The sequence below is a fragment of the Rhincodon typus genome, chromosome 18 (assembly GCF_021869965.1).
Source record: "Rhincodon typus isolate 14 chromosome 18, sRhiTyp1.1, whole genome shotgun sequence".
Classification (NCBI taxonomy): domain Eukaryota; kingdom Metazoa; phylum Chordata; class Chondrichthyes; order Orectolobiformes; family Rhincodontidae; genus Rhincodon; species Rhincodon typus.
In genome coordinates, this window is record NC_063349.1 from 37,041,857 (window position 1) to 37,054,115 (window position 12,259).

Below are 12,259 nucleotides of genomic sequence, written 5' to 3' on the forward strand. Positions count from 1 at the left end.
GTGAAATGTCCTGATGAGTCCAAGATGAAAAGCTTTGATAAAATGTGTTTTTTCAGCAATATTCACTATCCACTGAATTATTATTTGAAGTGTTGCTTTGTCATTGTAAATGTTACATTAGAATCAATCGAGAAAATATATATTGGCTGGCCAAAATAATATATTAGCAAACTTATGTGTGCTAATCACTTTTCACTCCAGGCAGGAACATCTTGGATTACTAACTGTGTCAGATATGAGTGCCTGGAGACTGCTGTTGGACTTGTGGTACTTGGCTCAGGAGTTGTTTGCCCGCCATTTAATGAGACTGAATGCATACAGGTTCGTACATCTGTCACAACTAAAACATATGCCTTTTTCATATTTGATAATTCTGGGAGGGCAGTTTTGCTTTTGGAATACAGCTTACAACCATTGAGTGGGCTACATATGATTACATATAACTACAAGACTTCCATAAGAAAAATTACATACCATATGTCTCTACATACAAAAAAAAGGCCCCAATACCCAAAAAAAAGAGAACTTAAAGATGCCTTCTAAAAAGAGGCTAGCTGCTGAACAAGAATTAGTATGATGATTCACGTCATGGTCTAGTCTCCTCCAAGCCAAAACAATCTGTCCATTTCTATTGAGGTTTGAACTTTACTCCCTTGTCCTATTCAGTGACATCCATGTCTATCACTACCTAAAATTTGAAAATATGGAAGGTCCAATATTAGTTCAACTAAATGAACTTGAATGACAAGGGAATGTTCATTGGCACAAGCTAACTTTGCAATCAGAAACATAATTTCTAAATGTGCAGATGACAGTGGATTGATGTGAGCTTGGGATCAGTGTGAGGAATGAATGGATATAGTCAGCACTGAATGGACTATATATTCACATGCTCACAGAATGGACTATCCATTTGAGGACTTTCTCAATCTGCCAACAAGTAAGCCCCTTAAGTGGCCAATTAATGACCACTTAAAGGTCTGAATGTACCACAGGCCAAATTATCTGTATTTTAAGCAGGCAAGTATAAGTGGCTGGCTTCCTGACTGTGAAACCAGAGTGACTAACTAGAGTTAGGGGAAGTGATCATCTAGTGGTATTATTGCTAGTCTTTTAATCCAGAAACTCAGCTAATGTTCTGGAGACCTGGGTTCAAATCCCAGATGATGAAATTTAAATTCAATGAAAAAAAAACTGGAATTAAGAATCTATCTTTGACCATAAAAACGTTGCCGATTATTGGGGAAAAACCCATCTGACTCACTGATGTCCAGTAAGGAAGGAAATCTGCCATCCTACATGTGACTCCAGACCAATGGAAATGTGGTTGACTCCTAACTGCCCTCTGAAATGACCTAGCAAACCATTCAGTTCAAGGACAGCTAAGGATGGACAATAAATCCTGGCCGGGCAGCAACACTCACGTCCCTTGAGCGAATAAAATAAAGTTGCCTGCTGGTTTAAAGGCAGGGCATCCATTTATCTTGAGTTAGTGCAGGTGGAACTGCAGACAGGATCAAGGGGTGACCTCTGAAAGCCATCCGCTGCATTTGCCTCTAACCCCTATCTTCCATCTTTCTACAACCCCCATCCTTTGAGAAGCAAAACAAAACACTGTGGTTTGAGTCCCTGATGAATAGGTCTCGACAATGTTCTTTAGCACCCAGAAACTGCCAGGCACTGGCAGAGTTGGCTAGCAGCTTCTGCCAAAGTGGCACTCCAATGACAAGGCTTGTGATAGGCCCAGGACATTCCCTAGAAGTAATTAGTAAGTTTTCTCCATCGCCGGTGAATACCCCATCCCCACACTTGGACTAAAAAATGGAAAATCAAGACCATTGAATTAAAAAGTCAGTAAATTATGCTAAACCTGTATCAAACCTTGGTTAGGCTCTCCTTTAAGTACTCACTTAGTTCAGGTCAGCATACCATAAAAAGAAAGAGGTATTGGAGAGAGTGCAACAGAGTTACATGGATGATATCTGAAATAAGTGGACAAAGAAAGGATTGAGAGCTGGGTGTCTTTTCTCCTGAAACAGTAAGCCTGTGGGGTGACTCATAATAGAAGTTTTAAAAATTATGAAATGGATTGATAGAATGGACATCTGTTGCAGTGAAGGGCATGAGTTGAGGCTACCAATATAATGTCATCATCCTGAGCTTCCTGTCTGAAAACAAATCTTTGACAATGATTTGCCAAAGCCAAGGTTGTGTATTTGCTATGAGGTTGTTTACCATGGACAAGGTGAGGAGACAATCCCTGAGTTTAGCTCAGACGGGAAAGGAATTTAATTCCATGCCAATTATATTAATCTGAACCATATGCTGACAGTCTAACTCATAGGCTCCTTCAATACAAGATAGTCACCAAAAAACTAAATGGAAATTCAGAAGGAACTCTATTACCCAGCTAGTGGTGAGAATGTGGAAATTGCTGCAAGTATTGATTAAGGTAAATTGCAGAGATATACTTAAGGGGAAACCAGTCAAGCAAGACAAACCAGACACAAGATATAGGAATAGTTAGCTGTGATGATAGATTTTGGTGTGGAAAGATGGGAGAGAGGTCAAGTGAAGCATAAACGCTGGCATTGAACCGGTTAGGCTGAATGGCTTGTTTTTGTACTGTACATCCCATCCCATCATACATAATCCTATTTGAAATTTGTGCACAGATGAAAGTTTAAAGCATTGTCTTCTCTCTTACTGCAGTCACTTTTCCTGATTATCTGTCCTTCTTCTCTTTCTTCAGAGAGGAGGAATCATAAAGCTTTACATGGACGGTTGCTGCAAGACTTGTAAGTGAGCAAGGCTGCATATTATGCTTGTTTGGCTTTGGTTTGAATAGCTGTGGTAAAATCGTGAATCGCTGGGAAAATGAAGGAGTAAACAAAGCATGTAGTGTTTAATCAGTCTGAACGGCAATCCGTTAACATTTTAAACAACTGTTGTGAACGTTTTATTGCACTGCTTATTTGGGCTGCAGTATGATAAATGCAGGCTGCTGATATGGTTAACCGCCAACTTATTCTGGAGTATAACTGTTAAGAAAAGAGGAACAATTTATCCTAATTCTCTTTCGAAGTATAATTTGGGAATACTATTCAGTGTCAAATAAAGACAGGTTATACACCATCTTAATTCACTTTGAAAATATGAAGTCTTTTGGCAGCATTCTGAAAGGTAATTATAAAGTTCAGTATTTTTATTTTGCTTATCAACTTAAGTATTTTAACCAAGAAGAGTGCAGACAACATGCAATTTCAAGTCTATTGCTAATCTGTCAGATTCCAACTTTCAGTAACATTTGGTAGCTTTGGAGGCAAATGCATATTTTCATGATTTCTTCTACTTTTCAAAATTTTATTCTTTAGTTTATTTGCTTCAATCCTGTATTTTCATTATTTCTACTCTCTGAATTTATTTTCTTCTTCTTGTCACTATTTTTAGTTTTACATTAATTTCTTCTTCACGTTTCCTTTCAAATACTTTTATGTTTTAATCAATTTTCTTACAATTTATTTTTGGTTGTAGACCAGCATCTTGACTGTGCCATTTAATTGGGTATTCACAAATTGAAAGCACCAATTCTAAGTGTAATTGACATGCAAGATCTCTCAAGCCAGTTTATTTGCCAGTTAAATGCCTTCTTGAGTCCTAACTGTTGGAAAGATTACTGTTTGACAAGTATGGTGATAGCAAGGCTAATGATCATTCAAATTCAATGAAACATATTGGAATTAAAGTCCCATGACCCTAAGAGAGAAGAGATATAATTTGGAAAGAGATTTTGTCATACTGGAGATCTACCCCCTTTTATACCACCTGATTTATTGCCCAAGTTTTGTGAACAGGTAAGTAATATGTGAGTTCTGAACATTTGGTACTATTGAAAACCTCAGTGAGAAGAGGGTTACAATTTAAATTAACAGTTTAGATATCACAGTTAATTACAATCAAGAAATGACATATATTCAAAATTGGTCATTTTTAAGTTGAAAAAACTTGTAGCCCACTGACAGCCCATCTCATGTTTGCTGCCAACTGATTTAATCCCTTCAAACCAAACTTAACTTAAGAACATTTGAAATTTTATTTATATTTGCCCAATTTTTGAAAGATAGTAAAAAGATTCACATAGAATCCCTACAATGTGGAAGCAGGCCATACAGCCCATCGAGTCCACACTTACCCTCCAAACAGCATCCCACTCAATCCCTGTAAACCATGCATCTCCCATGGCTAATTCACCTAACCTGCAAATCTTTAGCCTAGGGGAGAAAACCCAACACCGACACAGGGAGAACAAGGTGTAGAGCTGGATGAACACAGCAGGCCAAGTAGCATCAGAGGAGCAGGAAAGCTGACGTTTTGGGCCTAGACCCTTCTTCAGAAATTTCTGAAGAAGGGTTTAGGCCTGAAATGTCAGCTTTCCTGCTTCTCTGATGCTGCTTGGCCTGCTGTCTTCATCCAGCTCTACACCTTGTTATCTCAGATTCTCCAGCATCTGCAGTTCCTACTATCTCTCCCCGACACAGGGAGAATGTGCAAACTCCACATAGACAGTTCCGCCCTGAGGGTGGAATTGAACCAGGGTCTCTGGTGCTGGAAGGCAGCAGTGCTAACCACTGATCCACCGTGCCATATTAACCTACAAAATAGTCTAGGGGGAGCAGAACAACTGGGTTAGGAGGAGTTGAACACAATTTTTTTGTAAAATTGGAAATAAAAATATTAAAACAATGAGGGCACAATTAGGTTCCCTCTATTTTGTAATTAAGTTTCAAGGGTCTTTTTCCTCATATTTTTTGAAAGTTCTTACTAATTCTATATTCCTAGTTTTAATTTTCCTCTTATTTCATATGGTATATTCTTTAGCTCCTTCCATAAATATAACTGTTTTCCTAACAAGGAAAAAAATCAAATCTTTAAAAAATTGACACATATTTAAAGAAAGTGGTATGTTATAAAGTGACTGTTCACTTTATACCTATACATTTGAGTATTAAACACATATATTTTGGATTGTTTGCACACTGTCCCTCTTCATGAGCTTGATCAGTTTACTTTAAATGTTCCTTAAATACTACAAGTATACATGCTCGAGAGTGATGATAACTGGATAAATGGCATATACAATATAATTATATTATTATATTAGCAGAAAGAAAAGAATGTGCATAACGCCATAACTTTGTTTTTTTTTCCCTGAGCTGCAGTGACCAAGAAAATATAGCAATAAAATTGTGTTGCTAAGACCTGAGTCTTCGTTCCATTTGTGTTTAGTCATTAATGATCAAAGGTTGTGAATTAGGTCACCTTTAAAACCCTCCCTCAGGTCAATAGTGTTATCCTATATGATGTGGCACACTAACTAGCTGTACTAATATTTAGTGCAAAGAAAAACATAATTTTTAACAGTTGGACATTTGATTGTGGTATTTAAGGTGCTTTTGAAGTAAACTCATACTAAGGGTGACAGTATGCAGCCAAGTGTAATTTAAATTTTCAAGCTCAATTGTACATGATATGTACATTTCAACAGTAATCCTTTTTAAAAGAAACAGTTCATCGGATCACAAAAACTGTTATACTTCAGAATTATATATTTTTTAAACTGATGTGGCTACAGAGAATGCACCTAAATCCAAATCGCCTGCTTACATGTGATTCTTTAGCATTACTTTGATTTATAAATATGCCATCACTGACTAAAAGCATGTGCACTTGAATGGCCTTTCAGGTTCAACACCAGCTTGTGTTCATATGCTATCCTTTGTGACATGAACATTATCTGATATACCAGCTTAATTTAATGCATGCCAGATATGTAATATTTCAATGTAATATATACTGTTACTTTATATTAAACTGATATTGATAATTCTGCCAGGTTCTGGATTGGGTTTATTACCTTTTACCATTAGTCCAGTAGTCCCAACTGGTAGTACTAACTGTGACACAGGTACTATTCCCATTATGTATTTTCTTTATAATTTCAGTGTTTTTCAAGAACAAATGTGCAATAAATCTATAATATGTGAAGTGCATGGTGTAAGAATTATTCATATCAAGCACAGAATGAGTTTTATGTGTTAAGTATATTTATATAGAACCTACATCACAGAAACAGGCGACTCAATCTGACTGTTCCCAACCAGCTTTTATATTTCACGTAAGCTTCCTCCCACTCTAATTATCTCTCATACCTTGCCACCATTCTCCCTCATGTATGCAACAACTCTGTGCTTGAACACATCAGTGCTGTGTACAGTACTTCAAATCCATGTAGCAGAGAGTTCTAGATTCTTATCAGACTCACTGATAAGAAATTCCACCAAATTTCTTTAGTTGATACATTTGGGAAACTTATTTATGCCCCTTTGTCCAAGACTCGGTAGCCAGTAAACACTTTGCCTATGTCCATCCTATCATCTGTTTAAGTGTAAAATCCTCTTGAGGTCTCCTCTTAGTATTTTCGTCAGAAACTGTGTCCCTGGTCATCTCAGCTCTGTTAACTTTCTTGTAAATCTTTTGTGCAGTTCCTCCAAGTATAGCAATGTGTTTTTTGAGATTTGGAGAGGAGGACTGGAAGAGTACTCCAAGTATGATTTAATAAGGTTGCATGTAAATTTAACATGACCACCATCTGTTTTATATTAATACTACAAAATGCACTTTGCAATATTGAATTCCATGTGCAACTTATTTACCTACTGTACCACTCTCATAGATTATAGAATCCCCACATTGTGGAAACAGGCTCTTCGGCCCAACAAGTCCTCACCAACCCTTGAAGCATCCCACCCAGACCCATCCCCCTATAACCCACCTAAGCTACACATCCCTGAATACCACAGCCAATTTAGCATGGCCAATCAATCTAACCTGCACATCTTTAGACTGTGGGAGGAAACCAGAGTACCCAGAGGAAACCCACGCAGACACGGGGAGAATGTGCTAACTCCACACAGACAGTCGCCCAAGAATGGAATCGTACACAAGTCCCTGGCGCAGTGAGGCAGCAGTGCTAACCACTGAACCATCATGCCGCCCTGTTTCTCTGTTTATTGTATTTTAGCACTGTCCTTTATATTATTAGCTGTAAAAACCCCAACCACCAAATTTGGTGTCATTTACAAATTTCAACACCATTCTGAGTCTGTCATTCATGTGAATGGGGAATAGCAACAATGTACTTTGTACTTATGGCTAATCTAGGAAACTTCTAATACTTACTTTGTTTTCTTCTTTTGTAGCAATATTTAAATTTACTTTGTGACTGAAACCCTGAGTCTGCCATACTCTTGCATTTGCCATGAGACTCTTGTGTGGTGCCTTTTGTAAAGTGCCTATGTATGTTAGGGACAATGAAAAAATAATAGTGCAGATTTCTTCTTTGTTTTTAAGCATTGCCTAGGTCAAGTGTAAACTGAATGGGACATTTTGCATGTTTGTATTGGAGCCTGACTGATTTTCTATGCAATTAATTTAATGATAGAACTTCAGGCAAGTTCCACTATTGTCTAAACTCAGTTTACCACCATATATTCTATTTTAAAAACAGAATCAACTCACTGAGAGTTCTGTTGCATTGCACTGATCATTCCTTACTTCAATCATCCTATCTTTCAATTAACAACTGTTCCCTCGTTTCCTTTTCTATTACCCAAAAATGCATCTTGGAGGAAAGCACCAGTATCCCGCCATCACTTCACCAAATATATTCTTTTCACATGGAGGATGTGACAAATGTAGAGCTCAAACTTGCTTTATTATCTGAATTGCGTTTTCTTCTACTAAATTTAAGATGGCTAAATTTCCAGGTCACCATTTTATTGAGTGTTCAACCTATGTAACAGGTTGCCTAAGGAGATGTTGGAAGCATGTTTTCTGCAATTAAAAATTGGATAAATTTTAAGGAAGTGTATACGATTAATCTGAGAATTTGCATACGATGAATATATAATGGGTGGGAGAAAGAGGTGGCCTTTGACCTATGGTTCCCAAAACTTTCTAACCCGGGGGTTTTATTCACCTCATGTCTGGGTTTGTTGGAACTCAGTCGCGAGAGATCCATTGCTGTGATTGCTCAAACTCCTCCATTACACCTTTATTATGATCCTATCACATGTTCACTGAGATGTCAGAAGTTGAATAAGATAACTGCAGGCATCTATTCCTATGCCCCTACATTGTTAAATTTTGTAACTGGGCAACATTATAATGGATGGGCTTTAAGGTAAGAAGTGTGAGAATTTGTATCCAAGATGGACAAATTAATTTTTTATTGAGACTGAAGCTTAGACTTTGTGGAACAACAAAGGGAGTTGTTGTCCATGTACCTAAATCACCAAAAACCTGCATACACGAACAAGTAGTAATCAAAAAGGTTAATGGAATACTGGTGTTTACTGCAAGGTGGCTGAAATGCATACGGCTGGATGTTATGTTATAATTATATGAAACTCGAGTGGGAGCTCCATTTAAACGCATTTATTTCTGAGGTTATATTGTTTTTGGAGATTTACCAGAACAATACTGTTGTAAAAGGATTTAATTATCAGGACAGGTTCCATAGACTGGACATTAGTCCCCTTGAGTTTGAAATACTCATTTAGGTGTTTAAGATAAATAAATGAGGTAAACACATAGACAGGAGGAAACTTCTTCCACTGATGCAAATGGAGAATAAGACCCATATTATTCAAGGGTATCGCAGAAAACAATCCTTTACACGAAAGGTAGTAGAAATCTAGAACTTCCTGCTTGGAAAAGCTTTTGAGGCTGTGATTATTGAAAATTTGGGAACTGAAATTGATTTTTTTTTAGACAAGGCTAACAAGAGGTTTATAAAGTTACATTGGATAGATGGAGTTAAGATACAGTTGAGCTCAGGTATGAAAGGCTAAAAGGTCAGGTCTTGTCCCTTAATGGTAGAATGGGATTAAAAGATAAAACAAGTTATAAATTGGATTACAATTACTTGCTTATCTGAAATTACTAAATTAGGAAACATTCTGAAATTAAATATTTCGTTATAGCGTAATGTAGGATAAATTGTGCAAAAAATGAAAAAAAGATGTGTTTTTTTAGTCTCTTTCAAAAGGAAAGCAAGAAATACTTGCATTTGTAGAACACCTTATATTTGTACACCTCAAAGCAGTTCAAAAACAATTACCATCTTGGAAGCGTATAGATCTAACACTTTACTATAACTCCATGACATGAAGTGATTTTGAATAAGCAAAATGAATAGACAAGAAAACTGTTGGAGATCATTTGTAACTAAACTGTAAAATAACAACCGTAAAGCAAGTTAATAATTGCACAGCATGAAGTTAGAATGCTTATTATTGCTGTCGTCACGTAATTTAACTTCTAAGATGCCAACATTTGTAGCTGCCAATGGATGCACAACTTTATGCCAACATTTTGTATTCTTGCTTTCCTGTGTCCTGAAATAAGTCAATAGCAGTTTTTACTGAATTAGTCTTAATATTTATTTAGTATCATGAAACAAATAAAAGCACATCTTTAAGTTGATGTTCACATTTGTATTGTTGTATAAAGAATTGTTGCTAACATGTCAATCTATTAATGTGTCTATTTATTACCAGGCAAAGAAGATACAAGGCCTTGCCGGAAGTTAGATGTTAAAATGATCATAAGAAAGGATGACTGCCGCACAACTGGTGCTGTACGTATAACACCATCTTAGTTCCGGTTTTGCCATTGTTGCTTAAAACAAAAATATATTATTAGAGTGTGGAATTGACAGCACTGTTGTATTCAGTTTTACTGCAGAGAAAATTAAATAGGGAGGATTCATCATGATTCTTAATTCTTTCCAGGTCATTGTAGCTTCTTGTGATGGCAAATGCCCATCTGCTATGATATTCAACACTAATATCAACAACTATGCAAGATTCTGCAAATGTTGTAGAGAAGTTGAGCTCACAGTTCAGACGGTACCACTTTTCTGTGCCGGAAATGCTACTTGGATTGATTTTACATTTCAAGAACCAACAGACTGTTCCTGTCAGTGGAATTAATCATCTTTTATTTAAGAATCATTGATATTCTTACAGAATGGCCTAGAAATTGGTTGATGTCCACCTTAAAAGAAAGTGACTTCAGTATTGATATAACAGGCAGTCTGCATGTGCAAATTTTGCATTGAAAGTTCATAGCCCACCTCAACGGTGAAAGCAGAAAAAAAGTGACGAGACCCTGTATTTCAAATAGACGTTAGTTTTGTTGCATAGGCATTCATAAATAACTCCTGTCTCAGATCTCCTCTTCATATTTCTGCTTGCTGAATGCTGCAAGATTCAAGAAGTAGGTTTCAAAAACCTCATAAAAGACCATTGAAGGCTGCCGTCAATAAGGGAATATTTAAAAGCAAACCTTATCTGAAGTTTGAACCAGGAGGAATAGCACTATTCCTTCTAACTCCACAGCAATGCCAAAGACCATTGTCAACCCAATATTGATTGCTGTTCCCCTCACATGGCCTGAAATTCGAGTTTATTTCACCATCAAGCAGCCTGGTGTCTCCCAGAGGATGTCCATAACTCACCAATCTTATGTAAATGAGGCCAAAACCCAAGTACCAGCCCCCCTCCCATTCCAGCATGGGAAGCATTCTGGCTGGAACCAATTTCTAGGCCAATGGCTCTTCAGATACACATTTCTGAACATTGCCTGCATGTTAGCAATTGTTTTGTTAAATGCTTTACCCTAAATATTTGTAAATTTATTACACGATTAATTTTTTGTGATAACTTGTCAGCAGTGACAGCGATGTAAGGTTATTTACTCAAATAAAATTCTGTCCATCTACTGTAGATGTTTAGTAAAAACAATCCTTTACACTTAAAACCTTTTTGAGTGTATGATAAATATTCTTATTTTGTAATACAAACATGAGTAAACATTTTTCTTATGTATTCTTGCTTTTCTGAGTATATTGCATTAATTTCATAAGTAGTAATTGTACTTCCTTCTGATCAGTTGTGCCAGACAGTTAACTTGTATAAATTGTCTGCAAAATTATGTTGTTTATGACTTGCTGGCATTGTGAATTGTAAATTGTGATCTCCCACAATTTATTTTCTGGACTCACATTCAAACAATTACTTTCTCTTTGATGAAAACTGGAAAATTAAAATAAATGATTGTGGCTTCTAAAAGTTCACTGTCAATGTGAAATGTCATGCTATAAAATAAGTACTTATTAGAGTTTTGCAACTTGATCAAACAAGTATTGGATTCATCCATGTTAACGTGGTGCCACTATTTAAGAAAGATGGTGAAGAAAAGCCAGGGAACTCCAGACTGGTAAGCCTGACTTCTGTGGTGGACAGGTTGTTGGAGGGAATCTTGAGGGACAGGATTTACATGCATTTGGAAAGGCAAGGAATGATTAGGGACAGTCAACATGGCTTTGTATGTGGGAAGTCATTTGTCACTAGTTTGCTTGAGTTTTTTTGAAGAAGTAACGAAGAGGACTGATGAGGGCAGAGCAGTGGAGGTGATCTATATGGTCTTCAGTAAGAAATTCAACAAGGTTCCTCATGGTAGACTGGTTAGCAAGGTTAGATCACATGGAATTCAAGGGAAACTAGCCATTTGGATACAGCTCGAAGGTAGAGCCAGAGGGTGGTGAAGGAGATTTGTTTTTCAGACTGGAGGCCTGTGACCAGTGGCATGCCACAAGGATCAGTGCTGGGTTCACTGTGTTTTGTCATTAATATAAATGACTTGGATGTGAACATGGGAGGTATGGTTAGTAACTTTGCAGATAACACCAAAATTGGAGGTGTAGTGGACAGTGAAGAAGGTTACCTCAGGGTACAACAGGATCTTGATCAGATGGGCCAACTGGCCAAGAAGTGGCAGATGGAGTTTAATTTAGATAAATATGAGGTGCTGCATTTTGGAAAGGCAAATCAGGACAGGACTTATACACTTAATGGTAAGGTCCTGGGGATGTTGCTGAACAAAAAGAGACCTTGGAGTGCAGGTTCATAATTCCTTGAAACTGGAGTCGCAGGTAGATAGGATAGTGAAGAAGGCATTTGGTATGCTTGCCTTTATTTGTCAGTGCACTGAATATAGGAGTTGGGAGGTCATGTTGCAACTGTACAGGACATTGGTTAGGCCACTTTTGTAATACTGTGTGCAATTCTGGTCTTCCTTCTATAGGAAGGAAGTTGTGAAACTTGAAAGGGTTCAGAAAAGATTTACAAGGATG

At 37.1% G+C, this 12,259-nt stretch overlaps 1 protein-coding gene across 1 annotated transcript in view; it reads left to right on the plus strand.

Annotated features, from left to right (window-relative positions):
• otogl (otogelin-like) overlaps positions 1–10,802 on the plus strand; it is a 198,108-nt gene extending 187,306 nt beyond the window's left edge. The window contains exons 53-57 of the mRNA XM_048607915.1: positions 202–321; positions 2,753–2,798; positions 5,894–5,965; positions 9,621–9,700; positions 9,855–10,802. Coding sequence (XP_048463872.1) covers positions 202–321; positions 2,753–2,798; positions 5,894–5,965; positions 9,621–9,700; positions 9,855–10,055 — 519 coding nt within the window. The 3' untranslated portion in view covers positions 10,056–10,802. The remainder of the gene's footprint in view (positions 1–201; positions 322–2,752; positions 2,799–5,893; positions 5,966–9,620; positions 9,701–9,854) is intronic.
• Positions 10,803–12,259: the final 1,457 nt, after the last annotated feature.